Here is a 24,796-nt window from a genome sequence, read left to right as displayed (position 1 = left end):
TTTTTATAAAAAAAACTCAATTTAATATATAATTGTGAGAAGAGTATACGCAAATATTAATAAACCTTTACATTTTCCATACGAATTATGATACAAAATAGAATATATTTACGGTGTCCAGTTTCAATAAAAAAAGTATTTTGTATAGCGTTATTACGTCATAATGGAAATTATCGTACTATATTAATTACTAATGTAGGTACTATCGTACATCGTACGTAGAACTGTGATTAACATAAAGTTCGGAACACTGTTAAGTAGCTGCCTGCTAGCTCGCCCAATTTAAAGCCAAAGTTATGAACATTTAAGTAAAAACTCTATGAACCTATCAAATCAGTCGAACGCAAAATGTTAGTGTAACGGCATAACAATTCAGTTATTATTTTTCCATACACTTTCATTTTATATATATATATATATTATTAATACAATAATATCTATAAGAATTATTTAAATTATTACTTTAACTTTATACAAATAAAAATAATAACTGTATAAATCTTGACCGCGTGAAATTGTGGTAAGAATGCTAGCAGCATTTCCCCGTTGAATCGCAATTCCGATCCTCTGTGTTAAAACGAACCAGCCCTCCTGTCACCAGTGGAGGCAAAAAAATCCCAAATCCCCTCCTGAGGTCCCCTACTTTAACTATAACGGTTTCATCTAAAGTAGCTACGAGCCTCGATAGTTGAATGACAGAGTGAAAAAGTGTAACTCGAAATATATATATATGTATAAGGCGAACCATCTAGAAAATTGACCAAATGTAAAAATTATGATAGGACGGGACGGTAATATAAATCAGAAATTAATAGAATAAAAAAAAGTTACTTGTAACACTATAAAAAATCACATATAACAGGACAATTTTAAGTGAACACTTTCAAGATATACCGGTTAAATATCCCGTCAAACAGCTTAAAACCATTACCTCTCTGAGTAATCAATTTATCATCGCGCCACGAATAATAACATGTATGCGATTTTTTAGCATTAATTGGTCGAGGGCATTCACCGAAAAGTCCGGGGACTTAAATGCTAATTAGAATCGAAGAAACCTCTTGCTTTTATAACCGACAGCCAGTACAGCCAGTCAGCCACCCAAGCGCGCACAGACGCACACAGAGTCGCGGGCACAATGGTTCGGTTCGGACGCTTACGGCCAATCGCCTCTCCAATTATATCACGATTTATTTACATTCTTTTTATTATCAAAATCGTAGATACTAGAGAATATGGAGTCCCAATAGAAATTAAATTGTGGGACTCAAAACGTAGCCCACTAGCCCACATGGTAGATGTAACGAACGAATTTGGTTTAAAAGTTCTTGCGGAACATAATTTTTTAAATGACAATAATATCGCATTTTCTCCTTATGGGTTAATGGGTATTCTAGTTGCACTTTATGAAGGTGTGGATGGTGAATCTTCGTATCAAATTCAACGAAGTATGCAGTTGCCGTGGAACCGGAATGTAATGAGAATTGGTTTTCGAGACATTCATCGTACCCTAAAAGTGAGTCACCTGTGTTTGTTTTGTTTTGTATCAATTTATTTACCTACACCTTAATGTACGTCCTTTAATAAAATAAAATTATTTACTTAAACAAGTAAACAATGTTAAGTTATTCTTATGTATATATCAATTCACTTATAATTACTATAATATTCGACTTATGTAAGTACGTTTATATTATTTATATAGAGAGAATACTGATTATTTTAATATAGAAAATAAGATTATTATATTATATAAATTCTCTTAAAACCATCTTTTAAATAGTAATTTTTGCTATAGTACGAATATCAATAAATATATTGATATTTTTGTTTGACTGACTTCCTGATGAGTTAGTGACTTAAAATTTAGAATACAGCCTAGGATATCATGACAGTACAAAGGGTTGAAAACAAATTTGATATATTAAAAAAATACCATATTTATTAGTAATATTTTTTATCTAATAATATCTACATTACCAGCCTAATAGGTTTTATTTTTCTGAAATCCAAAATTATTTATATTCAAATTCCACTTCGCTAATAAATGGCAAATTGCAGTTAAATATGACTTATATATACGTAGGTATATACAAGCTATCCTTAGCTTGCAGAAATGTACATTACGATACAGTCAAAAAACGTTCCCGGGGAGCAAAGTGTGATTGAACACATTAATTATTTAAAATTAAAAATAGGTAAAAGATTAATTACATCGCTAATATTTTGTGTACTTCAAGTCTTCGACTGTTGATATTGCGTAAAATATGTTCGTCAGAAGATTATTTCGTTGATAAAGTTGTAAGCAAAAATGTAAATTGTTTAAATTTTAATAACAAGATAGTTTTTGTTTGTGATAGTTTTTAGGCCCTTCTTGTTTTAAATCAATTTAGGCTTGCAAAGTAATAACGTCGATTGTTCCCAGAAGTTGCTGAAGCGGTAAACTGATTATTTATGAATTTTAAATAAATTTATGCAAATTTTATTTGATTGATTGTATTTAAATAAAAAGCAAATAAAAATTATTGCTTTAAAATATAGCTTTATTCAATGTTGTTATGCCCGTTTTTGTCATTAAAAATTCATTTTTAAGGCAGTGTCATTATTCCATGTTCATAAAACTTTTGATTTTTGGTAGTAAAAATTAAATATAATTTAACATTATTATCGTCATTCAAGAATTTTACCGTTTCAGGAGTTCTGCATGGAACGAAATATCTGGTAATTTGATCGCACAAGGTCAGGGTTACATATGGTGGATGGATCCACATATCCCTCCCTAGTTCCAATAATTACAGGCGAGTGGGACGGTTTGCATTATTCAGTTGCATCTTTGAGTTTGGCGAGTTGTTGAATACAAACTTTGGAATCTATCGTTTGGTTTCTTGCAATATTCCTGTATAATCCCACCAAACTGACAGCATTATCTTCTTTTCCTTGAATCTCTGCTTTCGCTTCGCCTGTGCCAGTGCATCTTGCATCGTCCATGGTCCTAAGTATCCACATTTAATCGCCAGTTATTTCAGTCTTTTCATAAATTCAGAACGCGTTACGTCAAATGGATTTATAAATCCATTTTCTTGTCATAGCTAAACTGCCTAATTTTTTTTTAACGCTTGAATGCGATATATTGTGTCTGCAAATCGTCTGCAATCTGTCGATCTGTATCGAAAATTGCCTTATTATCATAATAAGTTAAACTCATAGTTTCGCCTACTTTAACTGGACGGCCAGAGAAAACGATATTTGGCAAACCGATTTCTATATTGCATATCTTTCAAGGCTTCATTCCCATCACATATTACATCACATAATTTTCTATGTGCTTGCGAGAGGTTCTTGCATTTTCAGAAACAATACAATAAAATATGTAGGAAATTCTCGTATTATTCTTTAATTTTTACATTGTAATAAAATAAAACTAATTGTCAAATTGAAATTAAACGTGGAAATCCAAACGACAAAAATTAAAACATGTTGGGTGTTTTGAACACATTGACAAAATAAAAAAGCTTGGTAAGACCACCACAATCAGCAAAACCCGCAATGACTTAGTTGCCAACCTTAATAATAATTATATGACTTAATTGTGTTGTCGACTAAGATATTTTTTCCGAACAACCATATTACATTGACTACTGAACTTAAATAATACAATTATATTTCATGTTCTTATTTTCAGACCTATTTTGTACCAGAAGAAGGTTTTCTAGCAGGACTCGCACTTAATAATGAAAATGTAACTTTCAACGAAAGCTATAAAAAAATTTTGAAATTCTATGGATTTGATTTAGACAATGAGCATCCGCCTGTTAACAATTCAAATACTAACACGGAGACCACTACTACAGACTCTAATAGTTCATCTGTTAACGGTGCGTCTACTACTGTAGAGATGACAACTGAAACTGTAACAGGTCGTGAGGAACCTTTAACTTCCCAAATTACAAGTGATAATAAAGAAGAAACAACATTAAACCCAAACGCTGAAACTATAAATAATTTGGACAACCGTGATACTACTACAACCATATCCCCTATTACTCAAAGTACGTCTTCAATCAACTCAATGGAAACATATCCGGCTAATGATGAAATAACTCAAACAACAGAACAGACAACCACACCTGTTACAAGCATGGCTACAGCTTCGGTTGAAGTATCTACTAGTGGCGGGATCACTAACGCTACTGAATTGACTACAAATATTATTACGGATTCTACAACAGAATTGATGACATCTGGCATGGATACGACAACGAGTACAATGGATTCATCCATTACAAATGTAGATACTATGACTAGTACACAGGTAACAGAACCAGAACCATCACCTGCTTCCACATTAGAAACAACAACTGAATCAACTATGTCATCTCGGCTTTCCACGGAGACAAGTACATTAGAGTCCACAACATCTGCATTAGAAACTCTCGAACGTAAAAAAAAGTCAATTGGTGATTTTATGTTTACTAGGCCCCCTTATACCGATGATTACTTGGTGTATAGATCATTTGATGTAGGAATTGAATTGCCCGAGAAAAACGAGGAAGATGACAAAATGTTTTTAGTTAATGGCCTAAGAAATATTCAGGTAAATTTAATAATATAGTACATAACACTGTTTTACAATCTTTAAATGTATTAAAATGATAAAAGGTATCGTTGTGTTTATACAGGTGACCTACATGCAATACGACTCTGTTTTGGAGCATGCATATCTTCCGCACTTAGAGGCTTCAGCTCTTCGTCTGCCACTGGACAGCGAGCGTTATTATTTACTCGTTATTTTGCCTGCTCGAAAAGGATCAGGAGAGCTAACGAGATTGCTAGGTCGCATGGCGAGGGAATCTGATCTATCTGATGTGTACGCTGCTTTACATCCTCGCCGTGTAAGAGCTGTGGTGCCGAGCTTTATTGTCAAAGGACATGTAACACTCACGACGGACTTGCAGAAGGTACGTTTTTAATAAAATAACTAAATTGAGAACCTACTTATAAGTAATTGATTATTTTATATATTTTAGTAAGTAAATAATAAAATTAGAAACGCCTTACGATAAATCAATTAATCAAAAATAACAAATACTAGATATTTGTTATAACGATTAATTTAAAAATATAAGTCTTTGATACGTTATAGAGATTTTTAAACTTATATATTTTATTATCAATTAAAGAAAAAGCCTTTTATTTTCCCATCGCTGCGACAGACCTCTCATTTTTCGCCATACTGTGGGTGGCCTCAAAGTGGGTTGTTAGAACTTAATTTCATTCGGCCTATGTAGGCTTCCTCGGGGTGTTTTTCTTTATTACCGAGCACAAGATAATTGTAACGATTCCCTTATCGTACTTTAAAAAACATCTTGAAAGAATTTCCTCAACCGAAAAACTCGTAATTGCAGAATATAGTTATGTCGACGTTATGATTTTATGGTATAAGTATATATTAATGAATTTTTCACCAGTCAACAGTGTCGCTGAAATGGATCAAATTCTGCCAAGAAAATATTATCAGTCTATGGAAAATAGCTATTTCAAAAATACTGAGTCATATTTTCACATTTTATACACTATTGGCTTTTGGAATTATTCAACATGGTGCTTCATTTTCAACATTATTTGATTGTATCTACTAACATTCAGTATTACAACGTGTTATGTTTCTAATTTCAAATATTTTATAACCATTTTCGTTTATAAGATAAAAGAAAACAACCAATATTGTTTTTTTACAGTTAGGTATACACGACGTATTTGAGCCCAGGCAACACGACTTCACCCCTATGACTCCTCAAGCCGGTGTATATGTACGAAGCATAGAACAGGCCGTTTCTGTTGCGATACGAAAATATCAGCCTGACGTAAAGAACAGTAAGTACATAGCGATATTTTAAAATTTATACTAATTAATGAAAAAATTTGGATAACGGATAGAGCAAGTTTAATATTGTTATGCACTTTAACTTGAATATTGAAGCCGTCCTCGAGATTTTGTAATTGACCAATCTATAAACAGCATTAAACAAAGTCGCTTTTTGCTTCTGTCGGTATCTCCGCTTCCTTTAAACTACATAACGATTTTTTATATGGTTTCACTAAGAAAAAGAGTGATAAACGAGAAAGATTTGTATAAATAATTTATAGATATTTTATTCAAAATGACTATGACAGGGTTTTGCCCAAAAACTGTTCGTACGCTTGCATTATGCTTTCGCTGGCTAAACCTTTTAAAGTTTTAACGAAACAAAATATACTAGAACTAGAAATTTGTAGGTCTTAAATGTGAATGTAAAGGTCGATAGCAGCTTATTTGTTTCTGCCTTCTTCACATTCATAATAACTATTTTTAATCAATTACATTTTAGAAAAAATGATATATTATTGGCTATATAAATGTTAGTTACCCAGAGCATCTAATACACATATAATTGTCTTTTACGCTTCATCATACGAATGAATACTTTAGAAAATCACTGATTCCAAATTCCGTGTTACCAATAATATCGTTCGTTGTACAAACGTACGGTCAAACTTAAAAATAAAATTATCCAAATTTGAATCTATAAGTGTTAGACAAATTTTGAGTTATTGTGGACGAATTTAATTAATAATAAATAAATAAAATAAATAAATAATTGGTACATGTCATAGAATAAATAAACTAACATACTTAATATTTTCTTGTTAAACAATGTCATTTTCTTTATTAATAGCTAGTTTGCAAAATATTAATATCTATTATATTTAAAAAAACGGTATACTTTTTTTGTTGTAGTTGTAGTGAAAACCAAAATGAAATCTTGATTCTGTCTTTAATGCATCTGTTTTTTTAAATTTGATATAAGACAATGGTGATTGGGTAGGGTCTAAGGTTACGGTGTGATCCACTTAATTACCAAAGATACGTGGGACCGCCGGTCAGTTGCGCGCCGTCGCACTTCGGTGGTCGCTGGTAAAACCTTGAGCAACATTGCTCTTCATATTATGTTGAACTATAATAAGCATACTAAATTTTAAAAGAGGTTTTGATTTTAGTTTTTCCGGTTTCACGTCAAAATTATGAATCCAATGGGTACCTATTTTTTATATTATTTTAGTTTATCGTTTCAGGTCGGACATCGGCTATATGTATAGTTTGTAAATATGTTATATATATATATATATATATATTTATTAGATAGTATACTTCGGTCGACAGTCCGGCTTTTGAAGCGAACGCTGTCTGAATACTATCGTACTATATAAATATAGTTGTGGTCGTACAAAGCATGACTACAGTGCGGACGAAAATATCAGTTGGCAAATATTTATTGGTTAAAAAATATTTCGGGCAGAAATCCTTATTTGACCCCTACGAAATCGGGACGGATAGCTAGTATTTTATACATTTGCATTAATAAAGTGCAACAACTACCTATATTTATTATAAATTAATTATAATAGCTTAAAATGTTATACCCTCACGAACCCGCCTGCGCTTGATCTTTCTAAGGTCACGTTGGTTTGCCATCTAATCGGTTTGTTAGAGTGAGGATGTAGATAAAGCAATTATTATTTGATAAATATTATAGTTGTAAGTGCACACTAAAATATGTCATGCTTAGTATCTAATCTTTGAGATGACGGTCTTCGTGAACGAAATTTGGCACGGTTATTTTTCTATAAATTAAAAAAATATCTATAAACTAGAGAAATACTTCGCATGTTAGAAAAATATGTTACAAAATGTAGGCAAGTTGTGGCGTCAAGTTGCGATAAATGTCATACAATGGTGATTGTAATAATATGATTCTTAACATTGCTCCAAATTACACATATAACCGTTTAATAATTTTACGGTTTAGGTCTAAGATAATTACTGCAAAAAGAGCGCAAAATTCCTCCAAGCAGGTGGTGAGTGGGCGCCGACCACTTCTATTGTTTCTCGTTGCGGTGTCGCAACGCGTCGGCCGGCGACACGCGCATTTGAATCTATTGATGCGCCGCCGCACAGCTCTCCGTGCAGCTAAATTATAGAAATCGCCCATTTCGTTGACATTACGACCTAAATGCCTAATCGAGATACAAATGATGATTTGCCGATAGCACAATTTTTCAATTACGTCAATGAGAAATGTCAGAAAAATTACGAGATTGTTTGTTTCCTGTACCCTGAAATGATTTAGCTGTTTTTGTCAACGGTCCACCGCATTTACATGGCAAGGACGATATTATCTCTATTATTCAATGTTTATTTTCTGTCGAACTTAAACATCTATGTTTGGATGATGATGGACATTTTATGGCCGTCTGTTAATTAAATCTGAAAACCTGCTAAAATCGCCGAAACAATAAATCAAAATTAGACTCTGAAGTGTAGGTAGAACATTTCATACGTTAAGTTGTCTAAAAACTCGGTTGAGAGCAATCGAGTTTGAAAAAATCTGACAGGTTAGGTAGCTCTTCTAAAATACCAGTTCTGAAATTATATATAAATATATATATATTTATTTATAATATAAATGTGTAATCAATCGGTTTGACACTAAGAATAGGAGGATTCCGTTTGTTTTACAACTTTATTCATAATATTAAGTCATATTATTAATTCTTTGGAAGGAAGAATAAAGTCTAATTTAAATACGAGACCGTAATAAATAATTGTTTTTTTTTTTCAGGGTATGTAACAAGTCGAAATCCAGTGCTTTTTTCTGCAACACACCCATTTTTGTATTTTGTCATGGATTCAAGTATTCACGTAGCATTAATGGCTGGCAAAATGGTGGATCCGCTAAATACAAGAATATTATAAATAATATTGTTTTATTATTTTACTAATTTGGCCCGAGAGTGATCAACTGTACCTATATCGAATATAAGTTTTTTTAGTTTACACAAATTAAATTTATTAGCTACGAAAATGTAAAATCTATAACATTAATTTGATTTCCCTATTGATAGCGCTTTATAATTTAAATGCCAACATGCTATTTACACCACACCAGTACATATTCCAGCACACTGTCGTAACAATAAAAGATGGTAAAATGAGCTATTGCCATGCCTGCAACCCGGTGCCCGGTGTAGCAAATTAAGTCAAATGTGAAAAACTATTTCAACCAAAAATAAAATTTTGATGATGACTTGCGTGATGCGAGATGGGGCGGTCGTAACAGGTGATAAGGCATACCTACTTAAGTTGTAATTTTTTTATACATTTGATAATTATTGTTTATTTTAAACAAATGTATAAGTATACACAAAAAACTCTACGAACAGAGAAGAGAAAAAAATACAAATATATTTTTTTGTAGACTATAACAGTAATTCGTCTCAACACAAGAACAACGAGAAAATACAATTACGTTTACGTTTTTCTAAAAATTAGCGAATTAGATTATGGCGTTATAGCTACAGGAAAATATAATTTAATTTAACGTTTATTAAAATCTGTTTTATTGTTATTTAGCTTAGCTATAATAAGGTTCTAATTGATACGCTAGTTATCTAAAATAGCTGCCCGTCCCGATATCGTAACGGCTTTTTATAATAAGGTAATTTTTTATTTTATAATTCAAATAAAATCCTGGAATCTGCTCGCAGGTGACATTTAATCCATCCACTGACACAAACGTTACGTAAAAGATGATCTAACCTTTCAAACGTGCTTAGTAACGTACACTCGTTTGGCAGAAGTTTTTTTTAAGATTATTAACATAAAAAATATGGTCCCAAACCAATAACCCTTGACTTATTTGTACAATATATTGGCATTGACTTATATGAGTATATAGTATACTCATATAAGTCAATGCCAATAACCAATAAAGCTTTTAACCATAACTCCAGAATTTAGGCGATCAATATGACCGTCAACATCGACTACAGGAATACAAACTATGATCTTTATGTACAGGATACATGATAAAGCACTTTTTACAGTATTTTTTATTATATTCTCCATATGTCACCATTATATTATTGAATAAAATAAAACCATGTTTTATGGTGCATAGTAACGAAATTTCAATGTGTTTGATACCAACAATAAACATATCAAAAAAAGGTCAATAAACAAACATATGTAAGCAAATTATAGTCCGTTCACAGTTATTTTACCTCTGGCTATTAAGTTGGCTAACTTGTGCAATGTGTTGCTATAACTAGTTTCTAAAATCCCTTTGTATACAATTAGGAAGTCGTGATAGATGAGGGAATATTTGGTGGTAGTGGCAGAATGCTATGAAGCTGTCCTTCATATAAAATACCTATTTACTGCTACCTGACTCGAATGGAGGATTATATTTTTAACCCGTATACAGTGGTGGTAGTAGCTAAAGATGACAGACCCATAAATGGATGTAGACGTGGGTTGGTGTGTTATACATATGTATAATTTACCTTTAAATTATATCTGTACCAATGCTCCTACACCTTGTGTAGTCATAAACATATTATTGTAACTATAAAATTTGTTTTCGGTAATAAATAAAAACAAGTACGGATTGGTCAAAGCTCTTATTTAGAATAAGAATGATCTAAATGGGAATCATCAGAAGAGATCGAATAATCAGAAGTGCTATCAGACTCAGTATCCGAGCCTTTACTTGCATAATATATTTTTCAATTTCATCGTCTACGTATTCATCTGTTTAGTAAAATTTATCTTTAATATGATGAACATTTTAACATTGCTTTTGCCTTTCTTCTGTAGTAATTGATTGGAAAGCTTCATCGTCAGCTTTACTATATTTTCTCCTAATTTTTCTAGATGTGGAAGCAGTAATATCACCTTCTCTAATAATGGTGCTGATGGTTTTCTTAGACAAATCGGAAATTTAAAAAGCCTTAGTTAATAAGCCTACAACATTTTATTTAACGATTTCATTTGTACGCACTTAGAAAATACTTTTATTATACATAGTGTATGCCGTGGATGGAAGCTGAATAATATCATGGCGCATATTGGTACAAATCTATTAATTTGTAAAAATTGTTATTTTATGTAATAATCATTAATCTTATATTATATTTAATTTAAGCAAAGAATTATTTTTCAAAATACGGGAATTGTTTAATAGCAGGGAACATTATTTTACATACCTGTCAATTAGTGTTGGGGATAATAGTTCGCAAGTTTCGCAACTGAGATCGCTCGGCTTAGGTCGCCGAACCTAAACGAACTAGTTCGCTCTATAATATATAATAAAAGATAAAAGAAATGAATATTCGTAAAATACATTTTATTATTTGTAGTAACTAAAATACTCTTTTAGTATTTTTGCTTTTATATTTTTATTAAGTTTCAAAATTATAACTATATAAAATAAATTTCAAAGTAATCAACGATAACTTATACATATTCTCTTTCTTGACAAGCATGTCAAGGAAGAGAATATATAGTACCCCTACAAGTTTATACGTAAGTCGCCACGGAAAAAATTGCAGTTCACTGAGCGAGGGACAGATAGAATACCGCACGAGCGAGCGAGACGACATTAGTTTATTGGCGCTACCTTTCCTCGTTCAGTAACGAACTATGGAACGAAAAATCGGAGATCTAGTTCGCGTAGTTCATCTGTGGGAGCGCTCTTTCGAACTACTGCGTTCGCGAACTACAGCGATCAATGCAGCTAACCGTTTCAAACGGAATTACATGACCTTTACTAGCTTTTTTCCTTTTCACAAAATTCTCGCACAACTAGCACGATCTTTCTTCCACTACTCTGAATTCTTTTGGGCATGATTAAATGTAATTAATCACTGAATTTATCATATTGCTCGAGGGGATTTATCATGTTACAATTAGATAGTCAGTAATGCCAACTTAACGCGCAGCCCTTTTGATAAATATCAGAGGTAAAATAACTGTGTACGGACTGTACATGAAATACACTATGTTTCAGCTATATTGTCACTACTAAGTTCTTGATTAATGTATTTTTTTTTTGTGTTACAAAACGCCATTTTTTCTCCTATCTATAATTAAGAAGATATAATATTCAATCGCGCGACCAATGATACGCCTCAATTGGATGCCAAATGTTGTTTATTTGGCAATTTTCCTCTTTTGTTGGAATGGGCCATTGAAAATGTATCTTTCACTGAGTAACCTTATTTATTTCAACAACTTTGGAATAAATAATTTACCAAAAATACTATACTACTATATTAAATTAAAAAGTAATTAAATAAAATCATAAAATATACTGGTTTCTTAATCAATATGCAAGCAATTTTTAAAAACTGTATATGTTATAGAATAGAATATCATAGAAAATAGTATGTTAAAGAATTTTCTTCATTATTAAAATGTTCAACTATACTGGTAACAATGTCTCACTGCATTCGTGATACTTATTAACTTTAATTATTCATAAAATATAATATGCTACAACACATTACGTATTTGTAAGTACTTGCTTACAAATGTAGTTATGCCCCAATTGCGGCAATAATGGTTTGAAAATAAAAATACATTTACGATAATAAAATGTCAATATTTTACATTTTTTGTATCGCATGTGTTAAGGTTCACTTTAACGCTATCTAAAAGTTAAGTTCCAATGAAACTTTTGACAGGATAGTCACATGTGGGTTGGTTGGATAAACATTTAACAGATTTCATCACACATGTTATTCCCTTCACTACCCGCAATCTTCCGTAAGGATTAGAATGTTCTAATTACTGGTTTGGGGGCCATTCATTTTATTTACGTAAGACGATTTATGGGGGGGAGAGGGCTCGACCATGTCTTATATTTTCTTACAAGGGGATGGTACGGAGTGTCGATAGTTCTTATTAAGATCAAAAAAATGCGCTAAGTTAAAATTATTTAAAAAAGGTTTGATTGTAGAGGTGGTTCGGATGCGTTTACCAATAAAACAATATTTCCATTTCCATGTCAACAGGCAGGCCAAAAATAAATATTATTAGTGCCTTTGAAATTACAAATAAATAATTTGTAACGATATATGCTAAACCGAGCAACGCCAAGCTAAACCAAGCCAAGCCAAGCCAGGCCAGGCCAAGCCAAGCCAAGCCAAGCCAAGCCAAGCCAAGCCAAGCCAAGCCAAGCCAAGCCTTAGAATTGAATAGCCGACCCAGTCTTTTCCGAACGTTACTCATTAACAATTATGCAATAGGGATTGTCGCCCATGGCAACCGATAACAGAAAAGAAAAAGACGGGGTCGCTATAGCAACTAGGCGGTAAAAGATAACGGAGTGAAAAAAATATAAACGAGTAATAATAAAAAATATATATAACATAGTTGTTGTTATTGCCTTTCGTTTCACTCAGAAGTGGGATGTGAAACGTAATCGCCCTAACGAGTCTGTTGGCAATAAAGTCCTTCCGCCTGGGTGGCATAGGGAAGAACGAAATGATTCTAGTGAAGATGAAGAATCTCCGCCACCGCTCACTACCAAAACTTCTGAAATATTTACTAGAAAACGAAGTTGATAGGGCGATACGGAAACCCAATCAAGAAGTCTTATCGCTCAGTCATTTCAAAGGTCATTGTGCAACGTCTCTTTTTCCGGAAATTGATGCCGAAGATTGTACATTAACGGCTTGGATAAAAAATTTTTATTAGTTATGGTATATTCACGGTTGGAGTGACGACGTAAAATCATTTCATCTATAAGATAAACTTCGTGGTCGAGTCCGTAAATGGTATAATCGTCTTGATGAATCGAAATCATGAAATCGAAATGAGAAATCGAATTGAAATGATTATTACTAGAAAGAAGCTGCCGAACGAAACAATGACTAAATATTACCAACATGAAATCGAAATGTACTTTTGTTCTAACTTACCTGACACCGCTAGCGTTTCACGCATAATCAGAGGCGGCTTAACATCTTCATTGCAATCTAACGCACGTGCATTTCAATGTCAGCATCCGGATGAATTATACGAGGGTTTCCTTTGTGCTCTCGTCGATTACCGTTCACCTATATTCGAAGCAAAGGACAAGCCAAATAAGGATGCTAAGCAGTTGCCAAACCTGGACATGAAGATAAAATCTGACTATGATCCCTGTCCGCGTTAGAAGAAGACTGGCCACATCTTACGAAATTGCTCATTACCTGATCAACGGTTTTGTTTTAAGTGTGGTTTACAAGGTCATATCGCTGCCCTAGCTCTTAAACTACCCAAAATAAACCATATGTCGATTCGAACAGCAACATTAAAGAAATCAAACTAGTGCAAAATTATAACGACTTTTACAAAAAGGTTGTGAGATTAAACGGATTTTTCTGAAATCATATATAGATACGAAGCCAAGTGAATTATATAAATACTCAAATTGTTAATATACTGACGCTTAACGTTATACCATCATGTATTTTTCTAAAAGAAAAATAAATAAATAAATAAAAGACTTTTCGGGAGGCTTACTAAGAGCTCGCGGTGTGGTAGAATTTGATCTGGAAATCAATAACATTAAAGTAAGATGTACCGCACATATAGCAGAGATTGACATGCAGGATATTCATTTATTGATCAGCCAACCAGTTATTAATGCTGATCGCATGTCACTTGTGGTGACAACAAACAAAGATTCCTTACCACCTGGTACCTCTATCATCAAAGTTCGGGTTCTAGGTAATGCCAAAGGAAATAATGTCTGCACAAAAACGCGTCATTTTTTAGTTGCAAGAAGTGTCCTACTAATTAAACAGCAACATTGCTTCGAGGCGGTGAGGGTTACTTGAAGATTATTAACACTGGTATTAAGAATGAAAATTGGGAAGCAGACGAGAATCTTACAAGAGCAGATAGCTGTGTTGAATCTGCCAATCAGCCAAGCCGGGTAAGAACAGCCAAGCCATTACTATCTAAATTGCGTAATATTTTGCCCAATCATAAGCCAAACTGTTTAATGACTAAAGTTTTAATTTCATACGGTTCTACATTTATGTCTGCCTCCGTCTTCCTCACGAATGACATAGATAATAATAGTATATAGTTGGGTAGGTATAGTTGAAATCAGTATGGGAAAATCATCAAAAAATTCGAGTTGAAATATGCCTCTCCAGTTATTATAATAGGGAAAAATAACGGTGATAGTCAGTTATGTGGTGATTATCGTGCTCTTACCGCTATTGCTATAAAGAAAGATATCTTTTGTCAAATATTGACGATCAGATTTCAAAGTTAGCCGGTAAAAGATATTTTGCGAGCCTTGATATGACTAAAATTTATCATCAATTGTTAATTGCGCCTGAAGACACTCATAAGACTGCTTTTATTACACCTCAGTGTCATTATAAATATCTGCGTGTGCAGTTTGGTTTAGCGAATGCACCTTCAGTCTTTATACGAACGGTCAATAAAATAGTTAATTCAATACACTGTACACATGTCAATCTTTATAAAGTGACGTTTCAGCAAAAGAGATTCTTACCCTTTTAGATGATTGATTACTAACTTCGACTGATTTTGCTTCCGGTATAAAAATGTAAGCATCTGTAGTTCAAAAATTACATTCAGAAAATTTAAAATTAAATATAAAAAGTGTTTTTTTTTTGCAAAACTAAGTGACTTATGTAGGCCATGAAATTTCACATGACGGTTTGCAACCAGCAAAACCAAAGTTAAAGGCAGTTTCAAAATTTCGTGAACCTAGAAATGTACATGAAGTACGTCAGTTTATAGGTCTTTGTAGTTTCTTCCCAAAATTTATATATAAATTTGCAGCTATAGCTCGCCCTTTAGCAGAATTAACTAAGAAAATTGTGCCGTAGGCATGTAGTGATAAGCAGGTTGCTAGTTTTGTTAAGTTAAAGAAACATTTGTGCTCTAAGCCCGTTTCAGCTTTGTATGATCCAAATTTAAATATAGAAATACATACCGATGCATGCAAATTAGAAGTAGCAGGTATATTGTTACAACACCAATTCGGTAGTACCCTGCATTCCGTTATGTATATTAGCAGAGTGACGTTTAAGGAAGAAGCTATGTATCATAGTTATGAGCTTGAAACACTAGCCGTTGTTGAATCCTTGTGTAAGTTTCGGGTATATATTGTGGGCAAACACGTAAAGGTGGTCACAGACTGTACCGCTGTCCATGCCACTCTTACAAAACGCGACTTGATTCCTCGCATTGCAAGATGGTGGTTATAAATACAGGAATATGATATTAACGTAGAATGTAGACCCGGGGAAAGCATGAAACATGTAGACGCGTTAAGTAGGAATCCAATTGACGCCGTAAATATTAATCGCTTAGAGTTACTGATTGGTTTTATACTGTTCAATATAAGGATTCTAAATTGGAAAATATTATCGATCAACTGAAAACCGGATCAGCAGAACCCGATACTGTTAATAATTATGTGCTGTTAGACGAAATGTTGTATCGGAAGGCGTTCACTGGTAATAGAATCGTAGTGCCTGGAGCAGCTAGGTGGAAAATTGTACAAATGTACGATGAGATAGGACATGTAGGGTGTAAGGGGTTACAAAAACTTTACTGGGCTGGTGTCTACAGATTCACTGCGATCCTATTGTAGTGTAGCTCCTGTATCTGACAGTACAAGCAGCTTGGTGACAAAAGATCTGATTGATTTACTAGAAAGCTAATCAACATTATGTGTCCCATTGCGGGAGCAATTGTTACAGGATGGCCGATTGTAACGATATATGCTAAACCGAGCAACGCCAAGCTAAACCAAGCCAAGCCAAGCCAGGCCAGGCCAAGCCAAGCCAAGCCAAGCCAAGCCAAGCCAAGCCAAGCCTTAGAATTGAATAGCCGACCCAGTCTTTTCCGAACGTTACTCATTAACAATTATGCAATAGGGATTGTCGCCCATGGCAACCGATAACTAGGCGGTAAAAGATAACGGAGTGAAAAAAATATAAACGAGTAATAATAAAAAATATATATAACATAGTTGTTATTGCCTTTCGTTTCAAATTCAACAAAATTAATTCTTAAAACAAACATTACAATAAAGCAAGTGTTTTAATTTTTCCCTCTAGATTCTTACGATTTTACGTAATAAATATTATAAATATTAAACGCAGGGGAGGGGATCGGCCTATTCTTATTTTTTCTTATAATAGGGAGGAGGGGGTCAAAACAAGCGATAATAGTCTTACGTAATAAATGAATGGCCCCTTTAAGTAATAATACATACTCATAATTTAATCAAAGAAATAACCATAAGTCAAAATAAAAGAGAATAATAGTTTTTAGTATTTAATTTTACATTACACTTCCTACTTCGCTCTCTTGGATTTGATCTTTCTTAGGTAGAACTCCAGTTCTTTTCCTTCAAGCACATAGCCATCAGCCCGCCCACACTGGCCTGGCCTACTTGCTATGCATGCTGTAATAATTTAAACAATATGTTTTACAAAAGTAAGGCAGAGTATTAAAAAGATATGTTGTAAAATAATTATCAGAGTAACTATGACAGAGATCATGCACCTGTTAAATGGTTCCCAAAACGGTACCCATTCGTTATACAGGCTCAAAACTTCTCGATATCATCATTTAATAACAATAAAAAAAACATTATTTTCAACTGAGAAGGGAATAATAGTTTAAACATATTATTACATATTAAAAAAATATTTAGGTACAAGGTAGATTATAACTAATCTTGATATATTCCTCTAAAATTGAGTGAAGAAATAGTAAATAATAAAGTAAAGAAATCACTCATCTATATAAATGTTATTATATCATTGTTATGAAAATTTTATAGGTAGTAGTCTAATAGTCTGTGCATACCTAATAAACGTCCAGTATGGAACTGTTCCTCTAAAGCAGCTTCAACCTTTGAAAGACGCTGTCTTGCCAAATACTTCTTAGCAGTTTTCTTACTGCGCTTCTTGTTGATGATAGCTTCCTCAGCTTCAGTCTGCAATTTAGTTCATTATATGCGACTTTCCTTAGTATAATATTCTTTGAAGAAATGATCATTACAAGGAGTGTCATATCAGATAAAAGCAGGTAATCATTTTATTCATTTGACACGCAAATTTCATCATTTCTTTTTAAATAAAATCTTAAAATACAAATTAATATATACATGACAAAGAATGTAATCTATTACTTACCAACTTGGCGCCCTTCTTTCTACCAAGGGGCAGAAGGTAATGAGACTCATACCATTGCCTGAATGGTGTGGCATCAACAACAACGATGGCATTCTTTACCAATGTCTTTGTACGGACCAACTCATTGTTAGAGGCATTGTATACAACATCGATGATGCGAGTTTTGCGAGTGGAACCTAAAAAAACACAATGTAATATTACTTATTTTTTTCATAATCATTTGCATTAATAAAAACAAACTATTACTTAAATCAATCCTAATTTAGAGGAAACCAAATGATAAGAGATTCGGTTAAGAATAAGCGTGTGTATAATAAAAAACGGAATTAACTTACATTCCGAACCCCATGAAATGTTTCCAGTGTCGAGGCGTAAAGCGCGGTACTTGACATTACCACCACGAGCACGCACTAAATGAATACGTTGAGAGCCAAGCTGAAACAAGAATCATAACAAAAAACGTGAATATTAATAAATTAACATTATAGTATCTTTGATCGTTTAAGTCTTAAGTGAGGTTATAAATTGATCCTTTTACCTTGGTGTTGGCAGCCGGGCGACCTAACTCATACTTCCTCTTCTTACGGATCGGCGCACGTTTGCCGCCCGTAGCTCTTCGTTTATGCCAATGATCACGACTGATACCTGCATAGCAGTTAAGATATGTTACACAAATTTAGGCACAATGTATTGACTTGAAAAATCACTAACACTTTTAAAGTCGAAACAGAAAAATATATGCATATTTAACACTCACGAATGATGTACTATTAATATCACATTATTAAAATATAAACTCATATCACATGAAAAAGATTTAACTCGATATATTTTAAAATTCTCGCAAGGTACTCACCCATATTGGCTGGGTCAGAAAGAAAAGATTATTTTGACGGCTGAAATTAATGAAACCTCTACTGCTCTGTAGTCTATGAAATATTGTCTATTCCTAATTCGTGATCAGATTGGTTTTTTCGCGAAAGCTGATAAAATATTACACTTAATCGTATATAATAATATTTTCTTCGAAAGTTTTTAAAATACAATGTAATTAATAAATACTCTTTTGGAAACATTAATATTATTTTTAAGTAGTCTAGCGGTCCGCTTATGGCACCCTTTTTAAAACTAAAACAATCCTTTACGTAATTTGTTCTTTTATTTACTATTCAGACATTCTTGAAACTCCTCACAATTATATTATTTTTATTATACTTAAAACTATACGGTTAGCAGAATCGTGCCTCCAATGCTAGACGTAAACAAATGAAAAACGTTTTCATAAGAACAAAATGACAAGTATTTTTAAAATTACAAATTGGAGCTGGTTTAAAAAGATCGAATACAAAAAGAATTAATATGTAAACTCATTTAAGTAGTAGAATTTGGTATCATACATTAATTAAAATATCTAAAGTAAAATACCTTCTAAAGATACTGATATTAGGATTGCTCGCCATACTTTTGTAATCATTTTATAAATGGTTAGAAAAATATGGCGTGTACAAGGGGCTAAGTTATTATTACAATTACTATTAAGTTTGTTTAATGAATAAGTAATGCCATATTAATTATTTAATTAGATAGATGAGGATGGATTTTTGAGTATGGTAAAAATATATTAGTTGAATCAAAATCTCAAATGTCAATGTCATTGTGTTTGAAACTTGAAGCTCAAGCGTCTGAAGTCGGCGTCGTTTCTCATAAATTCTCAATTTTTCAATGTGGTGCTGCCAAAATAAAGCGTGTTTGATTAAGGTTTGAGAATAAAATATATATAATAGTTTAGAGCACTTACGTGCTCAATAATTGTGAAAATTGCTACTCAAAGTACAACTATGTCTTCTGACTTCTACATACGGTATTATGTAGGCCACAAGGGAAAATTTGGACATGAATTTCTAGAGTTTGAATTTCGGCCGGATGGCAAATTGAGATATGCCAATAATTCAAATTACAAGAATGATACTATGATACGGAAAGAAGCGTATGTGCATCCATGCGTGATGGACGAATTAAAAAGAATTATAGTAGATTCTGAGATAATGCACGAAGATGATCGTTTATGGCCCCAGCCTGATCGTGTTGGCAGACAAGTAAGTTACTATCTTATATCTCCGTATCTTTTTTAATATCAGAAATTTAAAATCACCGCATGATATATGTGGTTTAAATATTAGTTATAAAGTTGATAATAGTTACCAAGAAGCAAAAACCGTGACGAGTCTTATGTTTAAGAACATGAAATGCTTGCCTGTCACGTTAATTGCTTAAATTTAAATCGGGTGAAACTAAGTGCAGTTACTTTTAAAATAATAATATATATTAAAACTTCTCCAAAAGTTGCTTTGTAGTCTTTGTGTGTTGGTTCAGTCATTTTATTCGGTTAATCATTACAAAAAAGTCTTTATTTATTTGTAGACAATAAATAACATGAAAAAAGAAACTCCTGGCTATTTGTGATTTTTGCATAATGTTATTTTATTAAATGACTATATGTATAATATGTACCATTACATTTTATATAATTTGTGAGAATCCCAATGTTTATGTCACTGGTGTCCTAGTTCATTCAAGAACTTTTTATAGCTAAAAATTGTGACTTGGTTTCCAAATGAAAAAAGCATCACTGTTCTTTCTATACCTGTAACTGTAATTTTTATTTATTTTGTGTATACTTTATCTTTGAGTCTTATCCATTTCATCTTTACCAACATTTAATCTTATATTATTTTTGTTTCAATGCTCTAAATTAGACAACAAAGTGGTTTATTTATTATTACTTTTTTCTTTTATCTCCAGGAGCTTGAAATAGTTATAGGTGAAGAACACATCTCTTTTACAACATCTAAGACTGGCTCTTTGGTTGATGTCAATCAATCTCGTGATCCTGAAGGTCTACGCTGTTTCTACTACTTGGTGCAAGATCTCAAATGTCTTGTATTTTCACTTATTGGTTTGCATTTTAAGATTAAGCCAATATAGGTTAAGCTTACAGTTATGGTAAAAATAAAGAAATTTTAATAATGTTTTATTATTCACTGTACCTTTGAATCCATAGTTCAAACACAATATTTAACTCACATATGAATGTTTTTAGTTGGTAGGCCATGGGCCTATGGGCTGAATAGTAAGGGTAGGCTGAGTTGACCCAGTGGTAATAACACACAAATCTAACCTTAAGATTGCAGGTGATAATCTGAGTTTGTACTGCAATTTTTTCCAAGTACTTGTTCATTGTGTTTGTTTATCTCAAACTCTGCATTAAAGGAAAAAAAATTGAGTGTGGTGCTCTTTCATGCAAAACATAATATGTATGTATGCAATACTGCATGTATTTGAAATAGCACGGTATATTTACAAATTTAGCAACAACCAAAAATTATTATGAGTAATATAATAATCTATTACTATATGTGTGTTAAAGAAACAACAAAAATGAAAATAAAAACTAATGGTGCTACATATGTTTTCGCGAATACATTTCTGGAAAATCTAGTTTGACATTTATATAACAATATATATAAACAATTATTTAATCTCTTTTAATCATTTTTGGAAACTTGTCTATTGAATGTATCATAAATTCATAAAATAATATGAATCCACCATGAACCAGGAAATTATATAAAATTGTTTTTTGACTCTTGATCTCTTTCAAATTATATAAAATAAAACCTAGACTTTTTTTTATATAATTTGAAAGAGATCAAGAGATTTTTTTTAAATTTTAATCCTTTCACCGCCAACGTGTCTTCCAGGTGTGAACCAAAAAATGTGTCCAAACAAGTTATGTTATGGAGTACACTACTTCGGATATCTGAATCCGAATTAATGTCGTATTCATACCGTATCTGAAACCGGTAAAAGTTTACTTATCCGTATCCATATCCGGACAACTAATTTCATATCCATAACAACCTTGGTCGCCGACAACAACATAAGGCGACTGCTTTTGACCCATAATTACAGGAAACATTGTCACGGATTATTTGAACAGCTTATATTTTATTATAATCCCTACAGTTTATATAATTAAAATGAATCACAATAAAGCTTGTTCTTTGACTTGTAATTTCCAAATTTGAATCTACGCGTATTCAAGAAAACATTTTAATAAAATATAAATGACATGCCTATAACTTAATCATTATTTATTTTCAAGTTAGTTGTGCTGGGAGCAATTCGTAGCAATATTTCATTGGAGCTATCGACGACGTGGCTTTTTAAAGTCAATGGTAAGGTGAACTTTGATGGATTATTTAAAAATTATATTGAAAATCATCTATAAAAGTAATTATTAGTATAAGCAGTACCACGAAAAATGTAAAAATCACGAAAACAAATTCGAAATAAATATTGACTGGTATCCATCACTACGATTCCTATATGAATATTTCGATAACTTGTTAGGATTTTAATTGGAAAAGTTAAATGCTGAAGGAAGAAAATCGGTATACAAAAAAATCAACACAGTAAGAATCTGTAATACCTCGAGTATGATAATTTTCATTGGAGTCACTTTTAATCATTTTTGGAATGTGCTATTTTCTATAAGTTCGTTATTTTAGATTTTTATGTGATAGTCCTTTTATTAATATTTTTTATGTATGGAACTTTAATAATATTAGCGATTACAATTATATCGATATTTAGCAATATCCTAGTTTTACCCCTTCACTGGTTTTCTGTAATGAAAAATGTCTTCATGGACAAAAAGCACTTTCGATATGTGGCCCGTCGCTATCAAAGGGTTAAACGCAGTTTGCCATATATAATAACTCGTAGATTTCAAATCTTACTGACTTCTTGGAAATATTTTTTATTTAGCTTATATTTTAGGAACTGTTTTAGAGCTTATTGAGGATATTTGTTAATATCACGACCGATACCGTTAGTATCAAGAAAAAAGATAGCCAGTCGGTATTTAATCCATTTACATCGCCTTAAAGTTAAGTTTTGAGCTATTTTGCAATGAAGCAGCAGCAAGCAGTTACCTATAAGCTGACATATATATAATTACTAAACATGTTGCATAAAATATGTCATAAATGGGATCCCTGTTAGAATACTAGATAAAGACAAAAATGGAATATAATAAAAATTTGAACTAATACTACCTAATATTATTGATATTTTGTTCCTGAAATAAGATATTTGTGTAATTAATTTATATATTGACTGAATTATAATGACTTTAACCAATTTAAGTAAATAAACCTGTAATAAAATTTGATAATGTTTATTGATGTAGATCAACCTCTATGTAACCTTTTTAAACGACTCAATAGGATATCATTCATATTATTCTTGTTATCAATCTTAATAATATTAGGCTTTTACATCTACTTCTATCTTTATTCTAACCTTCTCCTAGTCTTTTTATAACAAGTATAATTTAATTGCTACTAGTGTGAAATACGTGTAGAGCTGACACAACTTTTAAACAAATTTAATCTGTGGCATCATTTTATCTCAAAAATTTATTATAATCAAATTCCATTTCATGTTCACAGCATAAAATTCACTTATAAGATTATATTTAACTATGAAAACATTACTGCATTGATTTCATTTTAAATATTAAATATATATTAAATTTATCTCAATAATGCTATTTTTTGCTAAATAAAAACAAATATCCAAGACATAAAATAATACATTTATATATTTTTTTATAGTTATATTCTGTTTTAACTAAATATTATAATGATTGTAATGTTTTCGTTTTTGAACAACTATCTAAAAATAAATATTATTTCCCATTATGAAATTGTTCATACAATGGAACGTTAGCTGTATTTATTTATGTTTATAGTATAGCTTTGCGCGTTGCGCGCGCATCGCATCTGCCCGACCGACTATGGCGGATAGGCAGTGAAGGATGTTTGTAGTCTTTTTTAAATCGGGAAGTATCGACGGTAGCCAATGGCATAATCCGGGTTTTTTGTAAAAATTGTACATTGTAAATAGTCCTGTGTACATATAGTAATTATATTTGTGGTCGTTTTGTTTAGAAATTGTGTGAATAGTGTAATATTTTGAGTGTTTATTCGATTCAGTCTTCGACGCCGACAAATCTCATAATCTAGGAGTTAGTACATTGGTACATAATACATAACATCCAAATTCATAATTTAACAAATTAAATTATATATTTATCGTCGGTATCACCTATTGTCTTTGTGTTTATCTTGAGAAACGGACCGTTGCAGTTTCCTGCAATATTTTGATTCTCAAAGCGGCTGTCATCGTGCTTCGATAAAACTAGTAGCTGTCATTACAAAGACAAAAAGACTATTATAGTCTTTAAATGGCTTCAGTACTCAATATTACGAGCTGTGCATAGTAATTTTGATCATGGTAAACGGTCGAATCAACATTTGACTCAAATAATACAAGCGGTAAAGCTTAATTGTATCTATAAACAGAAGATCATAAGATATTTACTGTTTACCGTTGTGAAGGACTGAAGAATAGTGAAACTGAATGCTCGAGCCTCACGGTAGCCCAATGAAGTGGCCGGGCACTGGTGGAGACGAAGAGGCGGGTGAAGCAGCGTTGCAGACCGCGCGAGTGGCTCAGACTCGCGCCCAAGACGACGCCGCCGTTCATTATGTGTTCCAGCGCGAATCCCAGGAAGCAGAATTATCCTCATTAGCACCGAAACAACGTTGGGCTGTCGGTGACGACTCTATTGCGGAGGTTTGTTTACTAATACATTTGTTGTATA

At 32.4% G+C, this 24,796-nt stretch overlaps 4 protein-coding genes across 4 annotated transcripts in view; 3 read left to right on the top strand and 1 right to left on the bottom strand.

Annotated features, from left to right (window-relative positions):
- Nucleotides 1-627: 627 nt before the first annotated feature.
- Nucleotides 628-8,794, top strand: LOC125072496. The gene is made up of 5 exons (XM_047683158.1): nucleotides 628-1,516; nucleotides 3,683-4,594; nucleotides 4,680-4,958; nucleotides 5,739-5,874; nucleotides 8,661-8,794. Exons 1-5 carry the CDS (start codon nucleotides 1,139-1,141, stop codon nucleotides 8,792-8,794), a joined length of 1,839 nt encoding a protein of 612 aa, XP_047539114.1. The 5' UTR covers nucleotides 628-1,138.
- Nucleotides 8,795-17,184: 8,390 nt separating this feature from the next.
- LOC125070124 (40S ribosomal protein S8) lies at nucleotides 17,185-19,034 on the bottom strand. Its single transcript, XM_047679828.1, has 6 exons — nucleotides 18,920-19,034; nucleotides 18,602-18,708; nucleotides 18,399-18,498; nucleotides 18,064-18,239; nucleotides 17,735-17,864; nucleotides 17,185-17,327 (listed from the first exon to the last, which is right to left on the bottom strand). The coding sequence occupies exons 1-6, from the start codon at nucleotides 18,921-18,923 to the stop codon at nucleotides 17,218-17,220; spliced, it is 627 nt and encodes a 208-aa protein (XP_047535784.1). The 5' UTR covers nucleotides 18,924-19,034; the 3' UTR covers nucleotides 17,185-17,217.
- Nucleotides 19,035-19,724: 690 nt separating this feature from the next.
- On the top strand, nucleotides 19,725-21,091 carry LOC125072347 (protein mago nashi homolog). Its single transcript, XM_047682959.1, has 2 exons — nucleotides 19,725-20,159; nucleotides 20,866-21,091. The coding sequence occupies exons 1-2, from the start codon at nucleotides 19,902-19,904 to the stop codon at nucleotides 21,046-21,048; spliced, it is 441 nt and encodes a 146-aa protein (XP_047538915.1). The 5' UTR covers nucleotides 19,725-19,901; the 3' UTR covers nucleotides 21,049-21,091.
- Nucleotides 21,092-23,905: 2,814 nt separating this feature from the next.
- LOC125075568 (pumilio homolog 2) overlaps nucleotides 23,906-24,796 on the top strand; it is a 65,668-nt gene continuing 64,777 nt past the window's right edge. The window contains exons 1-2 of the mRNA XM_047687282.1: nucleotides 23,906-24,157; nucleotides 24,531-24,768. Of these exons, the coding sequence (XP_047543238.1) occupies nucleotides 24,553-24,768 (216 nt within the window). The 5' untranslated portion in view covers nucleotides 23,906-24,157; nucleotides 24,531-24,552. The remainder of the gene's footprint in view (nucleotides 24,158-24,530; nucleotides 24,769-24,796) is intronic.

This window comes from Vanessa atalanta, chromosome 2, assembly GCF_905147765.1.
Source record: "Vanessa atalanta chromosome 2, ilVanAtal1.2, whole genome shotgun sequence".
Taxonomy (NCBI): domain Eukaryota; kingdom Metazoa; phylum Arthropoda; class Insecta; order Lepidoptera; family Nymphalidae; genus Vanessa; species Vanessa atalanta.
The sequence above is the reverse complement of the archived record's forward strand: the minus strand, read 5'-3'. Positions and strand labels throughout refer to the sequence as shown.